At 40.7% G+C, this 21,500-nt stretch overlaps 1 protein-coding gene across 2 annotated transcripts in view; it reads left to right on the forward strand.

Moving 5' to 3' along the window:
• The first annotated feature begins 2,902 nt into the window (after positions 1-2,902).
• rmnd5b (required for meiotic nuclear division 5 homolog B) overlaps positions 2,903-21,500 on the forward strand; it is a 43,406-nt gene continuing 24,808 nt past the window's right edge. Inside the window, exons 1-3 of one of the 2 annotated variants that reach the window (XM_060911171.1) lie at positions 2,903-2,951; positions 14,357-14,557; positions 19,626-19,768. In XM_060911171.1, the coding sequence (XP_060767154.1) occupies positions 14,419-14,557; positions 19,626-19,768 (282 nt within the window). In that variant the 5' untranslated portion in view covers positions 2,903-2,951; positions 14,357-14,418. Of the gene's footprint in view, positions 2,956-14,356; positions 14,558-19,625; positions 19,769-21,500 lie in introns of both variants that reach the window. The other variant, XM_060911163.1, reaches the window with a different exon arrangement.

Raw genomic sequence — 21,500 nt, forward strand, 5'->3', positions numbered from 1 at the left:
ATTTGAATCTCACAACTGATGGGGGCCTTTCTGTGCGGAGTTTGCATGTTCTCCCCGTGTCTACGTGGGTTTCCTCCGGGTGCTCCAGTTTCCCCCACAGTCCAAAGACATGCAGGTTAGGTTAACTGGTGACTCTAAATTGACTGTAGGTGTGAATGGTTGTTTGTTTCTTTGTGTCAGCCCTGCGATGACCTGGTGACTCATCCAGGGTGTACCCCGCCTTTCGCCCGTAGTCAGCTGGGATAGGCTCCAGCTTGCCTGCAGCCCTGCACAGGATAAACAGTTATGGATTGATGGAATTCTATACATGCTTAGCTTTTATTTCACAATAGTTACATAACCCTTAACTGTGAAGAATAAGAATGAGAATCTTTCCATCAGAACCCTGTGATGACCTGGTGACTTGTCCAGGGTGTACCCTACCTCTCGCCCATAGTCAGCTGGGATAAGCGCCAGCTTGCCTGCGACCCTGTACAGGATAAGTGGCTACAGATAATGGATGGATGGATGGAAGGATGGATCTTTCCATCAGGGGATATTTATTTTGGATTTTTGGAAGGAGTAAAGCTGTAACTTCTCTGGGTGGCAACGGTGGTGCAAGTGGTTAGCACAGTTGCCTCACAGCAAAAAGGCTCTGGGTTTGAGCCCAGCGGCTGGCGGGGGCCTTTCTGTGTGGAGTTTCCCCTGCAGTCCAAAGACATGCGGTTTGGTTAATATGGGATGGCCTTGAGCAAGGCCGGGTGCTGTTAGCATGGCTGCCCACTGCTCTGGGTATACAGTTAGGTCCATAAATATTTGGACAGAGACAACATTTTTCTAATTTTGGCTCTGTACATTACCACAATGAATTTTGAACAAAACAATTCAGATGCAGTTGAAGTTCAGACTTTCAGCTTTAATTCAGTGGGTTGAACAAAATGTTTGCATAAAAATGTGAGGAACTAAAGTATTTTTTAAGCACAATCCCTTCATTTCAGGGGCTCAAAAGTAATTGGACAAATTAATTAATTGTAAATAAAATGTTCATTTCTAATACTTGGTTGAAAACCCTTTGTTGGCAATGACTGCCTGAAGTCTTGAACTCATGGACATCACCAGACGCTGTGTTTCCTCCTTTTTAATGCTCTGCCAGGCCTTTACTGCAGCGGTTTTCAGTTGCTGTTTGTTTGTGGGCCTTTCTGTCTGAAGTTTAGTCTTTAACAAGTGAAATGCATGCTCAATTGGGTTGAGATCAGGTGACTGACTTGGCCATTCAAGAATATTCCACTTCTTTGCTTTAGTAAACTCCTCGGTTGCTTTGGCTTTATGTTTTGGGTCATTGTCCATCTGTATTATGAAACGCCGACCAATCAGTTTGGCTGGATTTGAGGACACAGTATGTCTCTGAATACCTCAGAATTCATCCGGCTGCTTCTGTCCTGTGTCACATCATCAATAAACACTAGTGATCCAGTGCCACTGGCAGCCATGCATGCCCAAGCCATCACACTGCCTCCGCCGTGTTTTACAGATGATGTGGTATGCTTTGGATCATGAGCTGTACCACGCCTTCGCCATACTTTTTTCTTTCCATCATTCTGGTAGAGGTTGATCTTGGTTTCATCTGTCCAAAGAATCTTCTTCCAGAACTGTGCTGGTTTTTTAGAAGTTTTTTAGCAAAGTCCAATCTAGCCTTTTTATTCTTGAGGCTTATGAGTGGCTTGCACCGTGCAGTGAACCCTCTGTATTTACTTTCATGCAGTCTTCTCTTTATGGTAGATTTGGATATTGATACGTCTACCTCCTGGAGAGTGTTGTTCACTTGGTTGGCTGTTGTGAAGGGGTTTCTCTTCACCATGGAAATTATTCTGCGATCATCCACCACTGTTGTCTTCTGTGGGCGTCCAGGTCTTTTTGCATTGATGAGTTCACCAGTGCTTTCTTGCTTGCTCAGGATGTACCAAACTGTAGATTTTGCCACTCCTAATATTGTAGCAATTTCTCGGATGGGTTTTTTCTGTTTTCGCAGCTTAAGGATGGCTTGTTTCACCTGCATGGAGCGCTCCTTTGACCGCATGTTTTCTTCACAGCAAAATCTTCCAAATGCAAGCACCACACCTCAAATCAACTCCAGGCCTTTTATCTGCTTAATTGAGAATGACATAACGAAGGAATTTCCCACACCTGCCCATGAAATAGCCTTTGAGTCAATTGTCCAATTACTTTTGGTCCCTTTAAAAACAGGGTGGCACATGTTAAGGAGCTGAAACTCCTAAACCCTTCATATCCAATTTTAATGTGGATACCCTCAAATGAAAGTCTGAAAGTCTGGACTTTATGTCCATTATATATAGTTCTATAACTTGAATATGTTTCAGTAAACGGGTAAAAAAACAAAATTTGTGTCAGTGTCCAAATATATATGGACCTAACTGTATGTGTGTGTTCATTGCTTCAGATGGGTTAAATGCAGAGAGTGTGATGAATAAAGTTGTTGTTCTTTCTGTTTGTTTTTTCTAACTTCAAAAAAGGCTGAAGGAATGACTGTTTGTAGCTGCTATGAAAACAAGAACTAACTTCCTTCAGAACATTATATGTAACTCTAAATGGATAAAAAAAATCTTTCTGGTAGTTAATAAATTTTAAATAATAATAATAATGTATTTTGGGGGTAAACCAGGAATAAATTTCTGTCTCAGCCCGACTCAGTGCAGAACAAGCCCTCTGTTCATCCTCCTGCTCAGTAGAAGGCAGTAAGTCAGTGTAGTCAATCAAGGCGCTGAAACGACTGGATGTGTTCCAAATAGCGCCCATGCTTCCTACATTATCGTCCTCTATTTGCGGAAGCACGTGTTAGCTCGCGCGCCCTACATAGTGCACTTGGTGTATAATTGGGATGCGGTCCGTGTAGAAAAGGCCCTTCCTGTTTCCAGGGGACGTCTGGTGGAGGATTGCTGCTGCTACAACAACAGGCGAGTACGGCTTGGGTTATTTATTTATTTGTGAGGTTTTTTTTTTAAACGGGATTATTGCAAATAAGTTATGAATGGTTGTTTAATTTCACAATGAAATTCCACAGATGTTATTTACACCCGTTGTCATCGTGTAACCTTTTTTTAATCACCCTTTTTCCTCCCTCAGGTTTTTTGTTGTTTGTCCTGATTAGCATGTTAGCATAGCTCACTGTTTCTGTTTGTTTTGCTCTCTATGTCTCTTTTTTCTTTTTAAATTATAATATCAGGGTTCATAATTTACCAATTATTCGTCTTGTATTTGTTAGTAAAGAAATAAAATTTTAACTTCCGTGGCTGTAAATGGGAAAAGTGTGGTATAATGTTGACTAGCAAACCTGGCCTGTGGTTTTAATTCAGATTTACCTCAGTGTGTGTGGGGGGGAGAAATATACTGCAGGGGGGATGATGATAAAAGTATGAAATATTTAACTTTTTATTAAATTTAAAATTAGAATGAAGGGAAATTATTATTATTATTATTATTATTATTATTATTATTAGGTTGCACTGTTGAGTCCTACAGTAAATAAACAAGATAAATGTATTTCAAGAAAATACATTTATGTATTTCAATACATAAATGTACAATTTTCTTGAAATACTCTTATGTATTTCAAGAAAAACTTATTTTTTAGATTTTTAATAAAAAAAGACCAAGATTCTACAATTAACAGTTTGCATCTTTTAGAAAGTTTTTTTTTTTTTTTTTTTAAAAGGACAAACTTTATTAAAGGTGTGTTAGGCCTCATTTTTTATGATATAAAAAAAAATATATATTTTTTAATATATGAGTGATTCCACGCTGGGGCGGCACGGTGGTGTAGTGGTTAGCGCTGTCGCCTCACAGCAAGAAGGTCCGGGTTCGAGCCCCGGGGCCGGCGAGGGCCTTTCTGTGTGGAGTTTGCATGTTCTCCCCGTGTCCGCGTGGGTTTCCTCCGGGTGCTCCGGTTTCCCCCACAGTCCAAAGACATGCAGGTTAGGTTAACTGGTGACTCTAAATTGACCGTAGGTGTGAATGTGAGTGTGAATGGTTGTCTGTGTCTATGTGTCAGCCCTGTGATGACCTGGCGACTTGTCCAGGGTGTACCCCGCCTTTCGCCCGTAGTCAGCTGGGATAGGCTCCAGCTTGCTTGCGACCCTGTAGAACAGGATAAAGCGGCTACAGATAATGAGATGATTCCACGCTTATGGGTACTGAAATGGGGACATGAACTTATTCACCTAAAACCATTTCTTTTTTTACCATCAAGTCACAAAACATGTAATCTTTAATGAATGATATGTTAAAAGATAACTTGAATTTTCTGAGATGTAATAAAAACATATTTATATGCCAAAGTCAAGCCTATGAGTTCCAAAATGATGTCTGTTCCATTACTTCTGTTACGATTGTCCATCTCGCGTCTGTTACAAATTAATTACAATCTAGCTCTATACCATGTTAATCTTATTGAAAGAATGTGTATGTTTATTCTACTACACGTGTTTATTAATTATATTTGCTAAAACATCACCTTCCTATGTTTCAAAAAGTAATTCTACATTGTTAAAATTGAGAATATATATGTCCACAACACTTCTGTTACGTTCTGACTTTGGCATATAAATGTTTTTATTACATCTCAGAAAATTAAAGTTATCTTTTAACATATCATTCATTAAAGATTACATGTTTTGTGACCTGATGGTAAAAAAAGAAATGGTTTTAGGTGAATTTTTAAAAATAAGCTCATGTCCCCATTTGAGTACCCATAAGCGTGGAATCACTCGTGTGTGTGTGTATATAAAGACTGACTTTTTTTTTTTAAATAAAAGACCAGGATTTTATAGTTAACAACTTGCATCTTTTTTCTAAAAAAAAATTTTTTTTTTCCTTTAAAAGGTCATAGGCAAGGGTCGGCGGTGAAATGTAGAATATCAACTTTATTGTCTAGAAGAACGACCCAAAAAGCGAATTCAATCTTCCTGGTGTCTAATTTGCACCCTAAAATTGAATAAAATGGTTAAAATATACGGTCATGTTCTCCCCGTGTCCGCGTGGGTTTCCTCCGGGTGCTCCGGTTTCCCCCACAGTCCAAAGACATGCAGGTTAGGTTAACTGGTGACTCTAATGGCCCTTTTCCACTACCCTTTTTCAGCTCACTTCAGCCCGACACGGCTCGCGTTTCGACTACCTCAGAGCAGCACGACTCGGCTCGCTTCGCTTCAGCCCTGCTTAGCACCCAAAACTCGCACGGTTTTGGAGTGGGGCTGAAGCGAGCCAAACTGAGCTGAGTGGGGCTGGGGCGTGAGCAGACACTCACCTGTGCACTGATTGGTGGGGAGGAGTGTCCTTACATGCCCACACACGCCCCGCGAGCACGCTGGGATCTGTAAACACCGTAAACCCGGAAGAAGAAGAATTACGAATTCTGAGAATTTCTGAAGCCTTATGCGCTTCGCCTCATCTATACGCTCTTGCCAGTATCTGTTGGCGTTGTCGGTGACAACAAGCCACAGCACCAAGACCAGCAACACTAACGACTCCATGTCCTCCATGTTTATTGTTTACTATCCGGGTCGTGAGACTACCGCTTAAAAGATCACTGATGTCACCGTTTGCGCCGCCTAACGACATCATGTGACGTCCACCCACTTTCGCTAACTCCACCCAATGTGTCCACCCACTTCCAGCCAGCACGGTTCAGTGCGGTTGTAGTCGAAATGCAACTCCAACAGCCCCGCTCAGCCCGACTCAGCACGGCACGGCTCAGCCGTGTTGGTAGTGGAAAAGCGGCATAAATTGAGCGTAGGTGTGAATGTGAGTGTGAATGGTTGTCTGTGTCTATGTGTCAGCCCTGTGATGACCTGGCGACTTGTCCAGGGTGTACCCCGCCTTTCGCCCGTAGTCAGCTGGGATAGGCTCCAGCTTGCCTGCGACCCTGTAGAACAGGATAAAGCGGCTACAGATAATGAGATGAGATGAAAATATACCGTTTTGCCCAATTTCCGTAAGGTTTGTTTACATCTCATTTATGCACACTTTCACCGCCAGGGGACAGCCGTCGTGACGTCATTTAAGCCAAACAGACTGGGAGCAGCTTTGTGTTTACTTGCGAACCGAGCACACGTGTACAGACTTTGGTCGTGAGAGGTTGTGTAAAACGTCTGATAGCGATTTTGAAGTAGGAACTCTCCATATTTAAATATCAAGAGGTGAAACCATATATGTATGAACCTATGGCCGTTGGGAAGCAATCGGTGAATGTTGCTCACTGGTTTGACTCTGATCGCGGTGACCCCGGACCTTAACAAGACTCGCGTCCAAATGATTTATCCTGGTAGTTATGATAAATTCCTACTTTTGTCGTAATACTAAATAAGAGCCCTTTTGAAGAATAATTAAACTGCCCTCCCTCGTGGATATAGGGAACGATTACTTGACAGTGCACCAGTAGGCCACATTAGCCTGCCACCTGCGGCATTATATTATTTATAGCCTACTCTAAGCGAGGAAATATCCCTTTGTCTCCTTTCCACAATGATTGTACAGGATCCCTCAGGATTCTTGACTTGTCAATTGCAAGCAAAAGTGTAAATGTTTACCTCCAATCTCTCCTTTTTGCTTGAGCGTTGCTGCTCCGTTTCTTCTTTGACTGCTTGATTTTGTTTCACGCGCACAATCCACTCTCTCCGCCTTGTCTCCTCTTTTGGAAAAAGCCAACCCACTCGCACCGTCTCTTCTCCTTTTTCGGAAAAAGCCAATCTTCTCGCTCTGCCTCTTCTCCTCTCTTGGTAAAATGTAAAAACTTCTTCCTGAACCGGTTCCGTTGTTACAGTTCACTGCACAACAGTAAGGCGTGGGTTTTCTTTGGAAATTCCTGAACGCCCATCTGCACTCAAGCCGAATGGTAATGTTAGTAAACGGAAGTGGATTCAGGTCAAGCGGTTTGTTTGTCTTGAATGACGTCACGCGCCGAGTGGTCACGAAAATAGCCGAACAGAAATTTGCCACGATCGGTGCTAACTTATTTTAGTTATTACTTATTAACAATACTTTTTGGGACCAGAAGAAAATTAGAGGGTTTTTTAACATATAAAGTTTCAAATGTGCGTAAAATTAAAACCATTGCCTATGAGCTTTAAGGACAAACTTTATGAAAGGTGTGTGTTGGGCCTCCTTTTTTTTTTTTTTTTAAATTATATAAAGATATAATTTTTTTTAATGTGTATAGAAAGACTGCCCCCCCCCCCCCCCCCCCCCCCCCCCCCAAACTAACAGTGTAATCGAGCAAACAAACACAGTTATGAATTAATGGGCATCAAATCCAGTGATAAAAGTGCAACAGTTTTCCAACTTTTAATTTATTTTTAAATAAACAGGTTCATATTCGATCACTTTTGACTTGCTTGCGAGTTTTCCTTCCGATGAATGAAGTGGTGGTCAGGCAAACCGATTCGGACACTGTTTATAAAGTGCTCATGAAACCGTCTGACACTTTTCACAGTTTAGAGGCCAATGCACGGTCAGAAGACCTTCAGAAAGTTGCTCTTTGCGATGGGATTAGATCCTTGCATGCTAGTTAAGAAGGATTTTTTTTTTTTTCCTATGAGTTGGAAAATAAGCCATCTGTTGACAAACTACCTGGTGCTGCTGGCAGATGTTCTTCTACACGGACAAACCGATGAAAACCTGGACGAGCATGGAGGAGTACGACTCTTTATATATGGCTGGGTTTATGTGTCATTTGGGGATCAGGACACTAGGATAAATCCTGTCTCGTTTTTGCCAGGGTAAGGAGGACTTTCTGGGTTTTTGGATGCTACAAGTTTTAGCAGGCTTTCGTCTAAACGGGGGAACAGGGGCGCTGCGCCCTCTTACTCTCGGCGTGCGCCCCCTTACCGACTCCATGAAAACATCCCAGCAACACCATGTGACAATGTGTCTGATCATCAAATATGTTATAATTGCTCCAAAAATATTCCAATCATAGTAGATACACCGCCAGACGGTGCAAAAACAATCCGAATTGGCGTTTTCCAGACTGAGGCGCCATGTTGTTTACTTGTCGCGGCTGCTCTCGCGAGATTTGACATGGGTTACATACAAGGTCAGCTGACTTGTAGCGCGAGATTTCTCGAGACTGAATGACCTTTCACCCACCGGCGCGGGAGCTTTTGACAGAAGTAGTTCGCGAGTTGTTTTTGCTGACACTTGGGCATTTAAAGATGTCATCCCGCGGCACGAAATGGAAGAAAGCCAAAGACCGGGGCAGAAGAAGATTAGGCCAGATAAAAAAAAAAAAAAAGTGTGTTTCCGGTAACCCGACCGATCGAGAATTTCCGCGTCGAAATTGCAGACCGTAAAGTTTTTATTACAAATTTCCCTCGATATTTTAGTGTAAGCGGCGTTAGTTTGTCATAATTTTTTGTTTCAACGCATTCAAGTTGTGAAAGAAACGATAAAAAGTAAAATGTTTCGCCACTTCTATCAGCCCTCCTGCATAATCTGAGCCGAGCCGCCATTTTGAATCCTCATTCAAGGCTGTAATGCAAATTGCTTCCTTTTCAGTATACAAGTGCACTTCCATGGCAGGGAAAAACACTACATTTTGCTGCCTATGTAGTCCCCTATTTATACAAATAGGAGTCATTCAGGATTCAGCCATGTTTTTGCTCGACCCAAGTTCTACAGTAGGCTAGGCTAGGCCGTCTGCTTTTAATGGAAGTAGCCGAGCCTAGGACGTTATTTTCACGTTATTTCTTGATAAGGTGTTTTCACGTTATTACATGAAAATATCATGAACTATCGCTTCCGTAGATCATAACTCGAACTCTCGTGGTATATATATATTTTTTTATTCGTTTAAAGATTTAAAACACTTATTTTATGATGATGTGTGGTATAAAGGATTCTGTGCCAAAATACTATTTTGTAAGATGTTTACTTGTGTTAATTTTTTCGAACAAAATTTAAAAAAAGAAAAAAAAAAAAACTTTCCTACCTACCGACCTTATTTTAGTATTTCATGTTACCGGAAACATATATATAAAAATTTTTTTTTTGGGCCTTACTACTTTCTTTTTCAATGTTGACAGACAATTTGTTACAATTTCCCTCTCAGATAGCCTCAGAATGTCCCATTGGAGCATTTTTCAAAGGCTTTGCACGGCGGGGGGGGACAACCTGCACCATCCCCCCCCCTTTGCTCCCTCGCCATGGTGAGCGCCCTCATACTAAATTTTTCTAGAAAAAACCCTGGTTTTAGTATCAACAAACCATAGCGGGTCGATTCTCAATCCTCCCTGCTCTTCTCTTCTAGGTAAATCATTCACAAAGATCCACAGAAACAATTTTAAAGACCTGGGGATTATACGTTTTATATACGCGTTAGTTTACAATATGGTGACTATGAACAAACAGTAAACAAAAACGCATCTGAGGACTAAAGCGTCTCCTGAACTTCAAAATGACGACAAGTCAGTGATTTGCGAATCCAAAGGAAATAAATCGGAGGAATTGACGAACCTTACACGAAGTGATCACCGCAAACTCGAGTGGTCTTCAACTCGGTTCCCTTTGAGGTTCAAGAGCAATCTTTCTCGTTATCTTTTAGTAAAATCCTTTGCGCTTTCTCTTTTAAATACTTCATGGGGAGCTCGGAAGAAACGCATCAGTTTCACAGTTTGTTTGATTTGAGCAGCAAAAAAAAAACACAAGCAGAGGGCATTTTAACGACTAGCAAGGCGTCTCGGTGATACTTTGAGCTTAGCTGACCACCACTTCATGTCTTGCATATCGAATGGTGCAGATGTGACGTCAAACACAACCCAGTAATAATCCTCCAGCCAGAGGGTCCAACTTTCAATCCCCCACAGGGCCTAATCATTCCCCCCCCCCCCCCCCTTTTTCCCTCTAGCTGTTTTTATGATTTCTACATGATTTGGTACAGAAACATTCTAGGTTTCCAGGCATTAGTTTTCCAGTACAAAAAAAGTTTGTATATTTTTGTAAGCAAAGAAAGCAGAATATTATATCGGAGACCACTTTTCAGATAAAAAAAAAAAAAGAAGGCTTCTGGGTTTTGCAGCAAAAAATGTGCGATGAGTGTCCAGAAGAAGGGTCTGATCAGCAGGGCTTGACATTAAGGACTGCCCGATTGCCCAGGGCAAGTGAAACGTATTCAGGCAAGTGGGATATGTCCCCGACATGCCCGAACAGGCATGTTGGAATGAGCATTTCTTATGAACTAGCACCACAGAAATGAGGCTTTTTGAGCTTTTATTTCAGTTCCTAAAAGCGTCCCTCACTACGTATCTGCCATTATGTCTTGGCTGTTTTCTTCGTCTCTGTTTCATTTACTGCTCTGCAGGTTATTTTATATCCCCCTGCTGGTGTAGTATGGCATGCGTGCCGTTTATAGACCTTGTGCATGACGTCACGCATCACGTGATAATTACAGCTGGGGTCACCGACACCGTCTTTCATGCAAGCAGCTTAATCTGTCTTCAACATTGGTTAATTTTTGCGCCGTTTTCGAACAGAAATGGATAAGAGGCATTACCGTCTCCCCACTATCAAAAAAATTAACAAATGGAAGCAAATGCTTCAAGAAGAATGAAGAAATGAGTGGTTAAAGAATACGAGGAGAGGAGCTCAGCCTGAAAACTCCAGAGAAATTCACGATTGTATTTAAAATGTATACGGGTCAGTCCATGAAATGATGTTACTTTTCATTGGTCCGGGTTTACATAATCATTTCATCTTTAATTTCCATGATTTAAAGAAATATTTAGCAGATTATCCATAAATATTGTTTGAAGAAATAAAATAAATTAAAAAAAATGAAGTTTTCTTTTGAAATAAAGACATGTGAAACATTTTCTTCCCCTGTGACTGGACACGGATGACACGTTTTTTGTGACATGGAATATTTGCTGACTTTGAGCTTAAATAAACCTTCATTACTTTCTGAGAATTTCAATAAAATTAGTTTCATGGTACTTGCAATTTAGTTTTACACTCGCATAATAAAGTTAAGAAGGTTCTATAAACTATTTAGCTTCGAATTCATCCAATAAAAATAGGTTGTGAACGTAACATTGTGATGTCCTACCGTGTTACGTTAGAAACCAGGCTTATAAAAAAATGATAAAACGAGTTGAAATCATGATTGATGTTTTTAATATAAAGAAGAATATACTATAAAACGATGTAGGTAGAAAGAAATTTAAACAAACGGCAATAAAAGAAATTATCGATGTTTTTTCTCACATCCTAACTTGGCGTCCACTCACTTCCTGGTTCGTTCACAACCTGCGAGACCTATTTACTCAATCTAGGTCAGCTGAACTGGCGCGAGATAACTTCTCGCGGGATCTCACACACCACAACACGTGCTCTAGAGAAGTGCAGATATAAGTGTGACTAAGTAAAGTAATGAATTCAATAATCTCATTTACCCCATATAGGATGAAACGGTTTCCTGTTAATGACTGTTATTGTTCAAATCTTAGAGATTTTATGAAGTTTGTGAAATACTGGTATTTCATATTTTCAGTGTTTATGATGTTGAACTAATATTTCTAATGAATTCTTATTCAGTGTTAATGTTTAAAGTAAGCAAAAAATTGATTTTATCAATATTTTTCCTTTATTTTTAAAAGCTTGTTCGTGTCCTTGTTACATTAGCAACCGCGTAAATATTTATGGATTTTATCATACATTGTAGAGCAGGAGTTATCTTAACTATGTTATATTTTCTTATATGGTCAATGCTTCATGGGAATAAAAGTTGTTTTCAGTTGTAAATTGTTTTAAGTGACTCCCTCTGTCACATTTTGGTAACCCCATTTCATGGACTGACCCATTTTACAAAAACGAAGTCTGAAGTGAGGATGGAAGAGTTTGCTTAAGAATCTCGTGTGCGTTTTCTGCTTGCATTCGAGTTAGCTCATTCATGAAAGTGTTTTGATTTTCTTAAAGGTGAAGCCGCTTCCTTATTCGACACAGAAAACCCAAATTGGTTTCAAACAACTTGGGCATAAAAATCTCAACAGGGAGCGACACGCGTGATAAATCCTGAAAGAACAGATTAAAAGCAGAGAGAGCTGGAGCTTTGTTTCGGTTATCAGAGGAACACAGTCCTGTGCAAAATATTTTATATATCGGGGATTGTGTTTATTACCCACCTCTAGGTTTAAAAAAAAAAAAAAGCGCTGCGTCCTGACTGACCGGCTGCACTGATTCAGGTATGGGTTGCCAGGTCTGTATAAGACACCCACAATCTACACACTAAACAATTTTAAACTCAAACATTATCCTGTCTGTCATGACTCGGCGCCCTCTTTATTTTTATTTTTTTAAAAACCTAGAGGTGGATGATGACAAAAAATGATATATATTCTCAAACACAGTGCTATTCAAAAGTCTTGGCACCCTATTGTGTTCATACAAACTTTGTTATAGATTTCTATTTTATGATTTCTACATTATCGAGTAATGAACCTACAGTCTGAGAGAGTTCACAACAAGCACACTGAACTTTACAACGGCTGCATGTATGTGAAATGGAAATAAATTGACTAAGGCAGGAAAAATTATTTTGGATAAAATTGTCAGTTACGAGTAAAAAGTAACCAGTAACCAAACTTAATAATAAACTTAATCAATAACCAAACTTCAACTCAATATGTGATCTTCATTTTATGTTGCAATTCACAACTAATTCTATGGTTTTCCTAAAAAAAAGTTGTACTTGCAAAATAGGGGAAAAGTGGAAATTAATCCCCACTTGCCCTGGGGGGCAAGTGGGTTTAGAAGTTAATCAGGGATGAGAGTTTTCCGCTTTTCGGCGGATTTCCGCTTTTTCTGAGCGAAAATCGATATTATGCCAAATCTGTTGAGATTTTTTTTTTTTCATTGAGGGGGGTTGGGGTTTGTTCCTTCGTGATACTCAAGCGTATGACGATGTTACATGTTTTACATTTTCGCCATCTTTAGTCTCGCTAAGTCTCGCGGTAGAATACGTGTTATCTACAATATAATTGGCCAAAACATCGCTGGCGAGAGCATGATAGCCAATCATAACAGTTCTTACAAGAGTGTGGGAGAGAGCAAAAGCCAATCATAACAGTTCTTACAAAAGTACCCGCATCGTTCTATTTTATCGAAACTTGCGCATGTTCATCATCGCTGCGCTTCGAAAATACGTTTCTCTTTCGTATCGGCTTTTTTACTCAAAACGCCGAATACAATTGACAAGCAAGACGAAGCGAAGGTACGTGAAATCGATGCTGGTATAAAAAAAACAGAGAGGACTGACAAGCTTTTGTCTTTGGCCAAAAGGCTGAAGAAGTCGTCGAAATGATTAAATGAAAATGAGAAGTGACTGAACTATAAATAATTGTATAAAGTGTACACAGACATTATCCCATAAACTTAGCATTCGTTTGATTTAATCCATTGAACATGTACATGATGGTCAGTAAATCTGAATTAATGCTGACAGTTTTGAAAACTTAAATATTTCAAAAGACTTTGAAATCATATGCAACTAATGAGGACATCGGGTGACTGACCTTTTCTCCCTAAGAAATTGTATTTAATATATGAACGTTTTGATAATTAATAAAACTTGCGTTCAATGTGAATTTACTTTGTCATTTTTGTTGATCATAAATTATAACCATACCCTTGAATGTAGAATGTGACTTTATTTTGAATTCAAACAATACTCCTATTGATTTGAAACATATTTTCATGTAAATATATAAAAAAAGACAACAGATTTTTTTTATCTACTACAGCTCAGATTGCAGGAAAAGTGGTTTGTAAGGCCTTATTTTTCAAAATTTTCCTGGGGGGAGGTATATCCCTCCCAGACCCCCGGCTTCGGGTGCCATCTTGTTTTCTGCTTTTTTTTTTTTTTTTTTTTTTTTTTTGGTGACCACCCACTCTCATCCCTGGTTAATGTCGAGCCCCGATCAGTAAAACTTGTAGCTTGTGTCTTTACAAAACTCACACGGAGGAGGAAGTGAGAGAGCTGGATGGACTAAAAAACTACAGCACTGCTGCATCTCTTTCTTTTTTGGTAGACGGCTAAAATTCCCCTGTGACCCCATATGATCACTCGGTAATGGTGGAAACTATGAATCTGAGTGAAAAGTTTTCACTAACTTAAAAAAAATAATAATTATAAAGAAAATCTTAAGCGTCACTGAAGATCATGTGGTCTTGAAGTGTAAGCTGCATGTCGTCCTTTTAGTAATCAGTTGATGGACTTTGCTTGGGATGATCTGCTGATGCTGTTGGTCTAAAACTGTCGTGTTTTTGAAGGTGGTGTGAAGATGTTCAGTCTTCATACTGTGTGTGTGTTTTGTAGGTGTTGGTGTCGTCGTTCCTGCCGTATGTGTGATCGTGTGATCGAGAGCGAGCGACAGAGCCATGGAGCAGTGTGCGTGTGTGGAGCGAGAGCTGGAGAAGGTGCTGCACAGGTTCGTGACGTATGGGCACCAGTCAGAGGAACGTCTCGACGAGCTGCTGCGGAACGTGTGTGAGCTGCGCAGCCAGCTGGTCACCTTCGGTAAGCGGTCATTGTGCACTCACTGGCCACTTTAATAGGAACACTTGTTTGTTCATGCAGATCCAGGTCGAGAGGTTTTCAGATATCAGAACGGGGCAGGAATGTGATCTGGTTTGGTTGTTGCCAAATGGATAGAATGGTTTGCCAAAAAAAAAACCACCCAGTTGATAAGGGGTCCGAGGCCAGACTGGTTCGAGCTGCCCGGAAGGCTGCGGTAAAACTAATTACGCTTTACACCCATGGTGAGCTGAAAAGCATCTCAGAATCTTCATGCAGATGAGCTAAGACAGCAGAACATTGCGTCAGGTTCCACTCGGTGGTTACGCAACTCTAACATGAGTGATTAACAGAAGATTGTTGTCGGTTTGTTTGATTTTCATGCTGTTAGTGAGAGCTTCACTACACACAGGAGGAGGAGGAGGTGGTTAAGGTTAACACATCGCTGCTCACAAAATGTCCAAAAAGGACAGCTGGGGGGACAAACTGCCTGTTAGTGTAAATATTTTACAGGAGAACTGAAGGCAATTTAAAAAAAAAAAGACAATTCAATGTCATTTTATTAAATATCGGAATGCATTTTTGATCGCTATTTTGTCGCTGCTATAGCAAGTTATGAGTGTTTGAAATGTGCTACGTAATATCAGTTCATATGTCGAAGCAACGGCCGTAAACGAGATTCGTTGAGACCTGTGCAAGACATCATAGGATGGAAGTAAAACGTACAGCGGAAATCAAAGTGACCGACATCTGCCAACATTCCCTGTGTCCGAAATCGCTCACTCGTTCACTACTCCCTACAGAGGGAATTACTGTATAGAGGACTATATAGCAAGCTCATTGGTAAAATGTAAAAACCCGTTCGGACACTACTCCGTCGTGCTGGTATTTACAACCCCGATTCCAAAAAAGTTGGGACAAAGTACAAATTGTAAATAAAAACGGAATGCAATAATTTACAAATCTCAAACTGATATTGTATTCACAATAGAACATAGACAACATGTCAAATGTCGAAAGTGAGACATTTTGAAATTTCATGCCAAATATTGGCTCATTTTAAATTTCATGACAGCAACACATCTCAAAGTTGGGACAGGGGCAATAAGAGGCTGGAAAAGTTAAAGGCACAAAAAAGAAACAGCTGGAGGACCAAATTGCAACTCATTAGGTCAATTGGCAATAGGTCATTAACATGACTGGGTATAAAAAGAGCATCTTGGAGTGGCAGCGGCTCTCAGAAGTAAAGATGGGAAGAGGATCACCAATCCCCCTAATTCTGCGCCGACAAATAGTGGAACAATATCAGAAAGGAGTTCGACAGTGTAAAATTGCAAAGAGTTTGAACACATCATCATCTACAGTGCATAATATCATCAAAAGATTCAGAGAATCTGGAAGAATCTCTGTGCGTAAGGGTCAAGGCCGGAAAACCATACTGGGTGCCCGTGATCTTCGGGCCCTTAGACGGCACTGCATCACATACAGGCATGCTTCTGTATTGGAAATCACAAAATGGGCTCAGGAATATTTCCAGAGAACATTATCTGTGAACACAATTCGCCGTGCCATCCGCCGTTGCCAGCTAAAACTCTATAGTTCAAAGAAGAAGCCGTATCTAAATATGATCCAGAAGCGCAGACGTCTTCTCTGGGCCAAGGCTCATTTAAAATGGACTGTGGCAAAGTGGAAAACTGTTCTGTGGTCAGACGAATCAAAATTTGAAGTTCTTTATGGAAATCAGGGACGCCGTGTCATTCGCACTAAAGAGGAGAAGAACGACCCGAGTTATCAGCACTCAGTTCAGAAGCCTGCATCTCTGATGGTATGGGGTTGCATTAGTGCGTGTGGCATGGGCAGCTTACACATCTGGAAAGACACCATCAATGCTGAAAGGTATATCCAGGTTCTAGAGCAACATATGCTCCCATCCAGACGACGTCTCTTTCAGGGAAGACCTTGCATTTTCCAACATGACAATGCCAAACCACATACTGCATCCATTACAGCATCATGGCTGCGTAGAAGAAGGGTCCGGGTACTGAACTGGCCAGCCTGCAGTCCAGATCTTTCACCCATAGAAAACATTTGGCGCATCATAAAACGGAAGATACGACAAAAAAGACCTAAGACAGTTGAGCAACTAGAATCCTACATTAGACAAGAATGGGTTAACATTCCTCTCCCTAAACTTGAGCAACTTGTCTCCTCAGTCCCCAGACGTTTACAGACTGTTGTAAAGAGAAAAGGGGATGTCTCACAGTGGGCAACATGGCCTTGTCCCAACTTTTTTGAGATGTGTTGTCATGAAATTTAAAATCACCTAATTTTTCTCTTTAAATGATACATTTTCTCAGTTTAAACATTTGATATGTCATCTATGTTCTATTCTGAATAAAATATGGAATTTTGAAACTTCCACATCATTGCATTCCGTTTTTATTTACAATTTGTGCTTTGTCCCAACTTTTTTGGAATCGGGGTTGTGCATCATTACTGTCAGACAATTAAAACGTGCCAGATCAGTCGGCTGGTGGGTTTCAAAATAATAAATACGTGCGTGTGTTTTTGTGATAAATCCATATTGTACTACTGAGCGCATTTCCCACATTAATACAAAGTACCGGCAGCTTTCAGTTCTTTTAAATCAAGGCTGAATCCTTTCTTTCTTCTTCGCCGCTGCCTTTTATTAAATCACATTTCAGACTTTTTTAATTTGATTTCTTTCAGCGCGACCGCAATGCATGATGGGATGTATTGCTTTGGTTAGTGACCATCGTTGTACACTACTTCTCATGGGATACTTTGAGTGCACTATACAGGGTGTAAATAATCCTCACTAAGGTTTCGGACAGCACTACAAAACGGCGTCCTCGCTATATAGTGAGTAGGGAGCGATTTCGGACACAGGTTGTCCAAAGACACGTGCGCCCTCTTTCGAATAGCAATCAGGAGAGTTTGAAAAACGTAGGCAGTAATTGTCATTTAAACTCGTTTTTGTGCGATGTTTTGTTCGGAAAACAGTTTTCAAAATGGCGGCGCTGACACTTGATGTGAAGATCGCGCGGATAAGCGACACCTGCCGTCGACCAAACGAACTAAATTCAACACGGCTAAAAACCGAATAGGCCGATAAGTATAATGTTTAATTGCGATTAGTTGCCCATACGAGTCACGATATAAGGTTACTGAAACCGAAAATGTAACTGAAGAAGACGTTAAGAAATAAGTTTTTAAAAATGATTTCAGTTCTCCTTTAAAGGTGGCATCAGTGATTTTATTTGAAAAAAAAAAAATTGGACAGAGAAGCTTCTGGAGAGCAGGACCAGTGTGGAGTTCTCAGCATGCTTTTAATATAAGCAGTGTCTTGCTGAGTTCTCCTCCTCACTGTGGTTCTTCAGGCAGGTGAGAACACGATGCTTCAAGAGCGATCGAGTTTTGAGGTGTTGCTACGCATACAAGTCAACTCAGAATTATTACTTGTGACCGCAAACTGAGATGAAATGACCGAGCTGGAGCACTGCAGAAATGTCGTGTTCTGGACATTTGGACCAACAAATAAGTTCGGTAATTATCTGATCGTTTACTTTGGATTAACTTTTTTTTTTTTTTTCATTTCTTTCATTGCTACATTTCTGACCAATAAAACAACCTTTCCGGCTTCCACTTTCTGCTGATGAGCTGTTGCCATGGTGTTGCGTCCGTCATCCACAATTGAGTTAATTCGTATCTCCTCTGTCAGTTCTCCACGGGTTTCCGTTCCGATTGCTTTCTTTGAAACAACTGCTTAAGGCCAATTTATGCTGACAACGCAGTCCTCGCAGATGGCGTCTGCGTAGCCCCCACCCCCCCCACCCCTTCGCAGACGCTCTGCGCGCACCTCCCAAAAATTGTGACCACCGCAGAAGCCTCGCAGACAAGAGGGCTGTGATTGGTCCACTCTACATCCGCTGTACACGCACTTCCGCTTCCCTACTTTCCCGGTTTGTTTTGTTTTCACGACCGGCATTTTTAAAAACGCGAGCGAAGATGGAGCAGCACGAAGAGCGGTTGATCGAGGAAGTGAGGAAGTACGTACATCTATACGACTCCAGTTCTAGTCATTATAAGTAACCGGAGGATAAACACTCCACTAACCACACCCACCAACTACTCCTAGCGATTTCGCGCCCCCTTGCGTTGTGGCGGTGAATAACATCGCGCACGCCTATTACTCCCCGCTCAACAATAAATTACAACTGTCTGCGAAAAGCTATCTGCGAAAGCCTTGTTGCAAGAGCATGCAGAGGCCCTTACTCCACACAACTTGGCCGTTTTGTCAAATGTTTTGCAAACGAGTTAGTCCTGAGGCCAAATAACACATTTTCCAGGCCTTTCGCGAGAATTTTTATGTCCCCTCGTTTCTCACCTGATTTCAGTTCTGATTGATGTCTTCCCTTGAGGAACAAAACCTCGTCGTTTGTTTGTTTTTCCTGTTGTAAGCAATTTGTTTACAATTTTATTTCCATTTAAATCATGCATCCTCCCTCAGTTCTGAATGGATTTCAGTTCTGATTGTTTTATTTGAAAGAATTAGACCTTCTGTACAAAACTTGGTCATTGTATCGTCAATTTCTTTTGAGAGCAAATTAGTAATTAGGTCAACTTGACACGTTTTCTTCTGACGAGAATTGTGTATCTCATTTATTATGCGAGTTCAGTTCTAATCTGTGTTTTGGGTCAGTCTTCCCTCGGGGAACAAAACTTAGTCCTTGGTTGTTTTTCCTGTTGTGGCGGTTGGTCCTCTCTCACGTTTCAGTTCTGTTTTTGGTCATCATGGTGGTTCTGACGGCAGGCCAGATGAGCTGCTACGTCCTTGACATTCTGCTTAGTTTGTATTGCAAATCCAAACCCGAGGTTTTTCTTCTCCGACTCGGACGTGATTAATGGGCTGATGGTTGTGAAGGAGCTCTTGGACTCGGTGCTGCAGGTGTCTGTGATGTGATGAGTTTTACTCTCCTAATGATGGCGTGAGAGCTTGGATTTTTGTGAGCCTCTGCTGAAGGTTTTTTTTTTTTTTTCCTCCACTCAGGTGTACAGGATACGGATTTATCGGTGCTTTCTCAGACGATGGCGCAGTGCTGTAAGGAAATCAAGGAGACGGTGCAGATGCTCGCCTCGCGCCACAAAGACATCCACGGCAGCGTATCCAAAGTGGGCAAAGCCATCGACAGAGTGAGTCGCACTACCGTATAAAATCTCTCTTCTTTTTCTTATTTATAAAGGCCTTTCTGTTGGCCATATAATTGTTTGCTTCTTTCTTAAATTTTGATTCATGTTTGTTCTTTTGACTTGTTTGTTATAACTGGTGGTTTTTCTTAAATTCTTTATTCATGCAACCCTGCGCATGTAATGAACTAAGTTGGAGTCTTCAAAATGCATCACTGTCACATCCACATGAATTTACAGTGTGCAGTGCCATTTGGACTAATTACAGTACCATGCACCTGCTCCAGATTAGGGCACAATCGCAGCGCATGCTTACAAGCACACTCTAAACGCACAGACTCGAAGTATACATGCTGTACCGAGTTTCTCACATTACCAAGCCTTTGTATCTGTGTCTTGACTTTTTTTTTTTTTTTTTTTTTTGTGCATTTGGGCTCTGCCTTTGGTCTTTGCCCCGGTCATTCTGTTTGTTCCTCGCGTGACCATTGCCTGTTTCACGACTCTGCTGCATTTTTGTTTTTAACCTGTTTGCTTGCCTGTTTGTAAATACACTCTTGTAATTACGTCAATCACTCGCCTGCTTACATGATACACTGAGCCATGCCCCCCCCCCAAAGAAAAAGTGACAAACAAGAAGTAATCAAGTCCGCAGTCAAGTTAAGAATGTGTGTTAACGCCATAAAGCAAAGGCTTAACAGGCCGAACACGAACAATATCAGCAGTCATTTCATCCTTTTATCACTGCTGAACTTGACACCTAGTTAAAGCGCACTGGCAGTGGTGTGTGGTGTTTTTAAAAAAAAAAAATGTATAAATAACCCCCAGCTTCTGCTCAGCCCAGCACTACAGTACATTAAATGACCTCGTTATTCCCCGCCCAAACAAAGTTTGGTGGAGGATATAGAAACGGGTTCCGTCTGTCCGGTCACGTTTTTGTTTCCAGACCATATCTTTAAAACTACTGAAGATGTCTTCATGAGACTTTGTTATGCATATTAAGCAACATGTGAACTGCTGCCCTTTGCTAGTTTGGATTTTTGAAGGTTAGTGTTTTTCAGATTTTTATTAGGGCTGTCGAAGTTAACGCATTAACGTGATCTCAATTTATCGCGATTAAAAAAAAAAATTAAAAATAGTGGCGTTAATGCAAATTCTAATTTGGCCCTGCGAGTCACCCGTAGTTCCTGTTGAGGCTTATTGAAGCAGCGCGCGACAAGAGTACGCGTGAGTGATGGAGAAAGGTCTGTTAAACGGGAAGTTTCATTTCAAAAGAAGAGTGTGATTTGAGTTGGTTTTGGTATGCACTTTGCAGTTCTAAAATACTTTTGCAAAGTGAGATGTCAGTATGCTGTAGCGCTGTGATACGACAATAAATGTCTTTATTGAAGTCCAACTGCAATTTATTTTTGTTTGCACAGCACTGTGAAGTCCTATAGGCTGTGACTAGGGCTGAACGATTTTAAGAAAAAATTAATTGCAATTTTTCTGGCAGATATTTCGATTTCAACCACGATATTTTTTTTTTCTTTAAACCGAGTTTCAGTGCAAATTAATTAATAGTGAATTCCATAAAGCTAATGCAAGAATGAAAACTGAGGTCAACAGATTTCAAATGTAGGCCTGTTTATTAACATTGAGTGCCTGAGGAACAAGTTATAATAACTTAAAATAATAAAAAGAGAGCCATCTTTCTTAAGTAAACTTTTGCTTCTTTTACTTTTCCCATCTACAACATATC

This window comes from Neoarius graeffei, chromosome 2, assembly GCF_027579695.1.
Source record: "Neoarius graeffei isolate fNeoGra1 chromosome 2, fNeoGra1.pri, whole genome shotgun sequence".
In the NCBI taxonomy this organism is placed as follows: domain Eukaryota; kingdom Metazoa; phylum Chordata; class Actinopteri; order Siluriformes; family Ariidae; genus Neoarius; species Neoarius graeffei.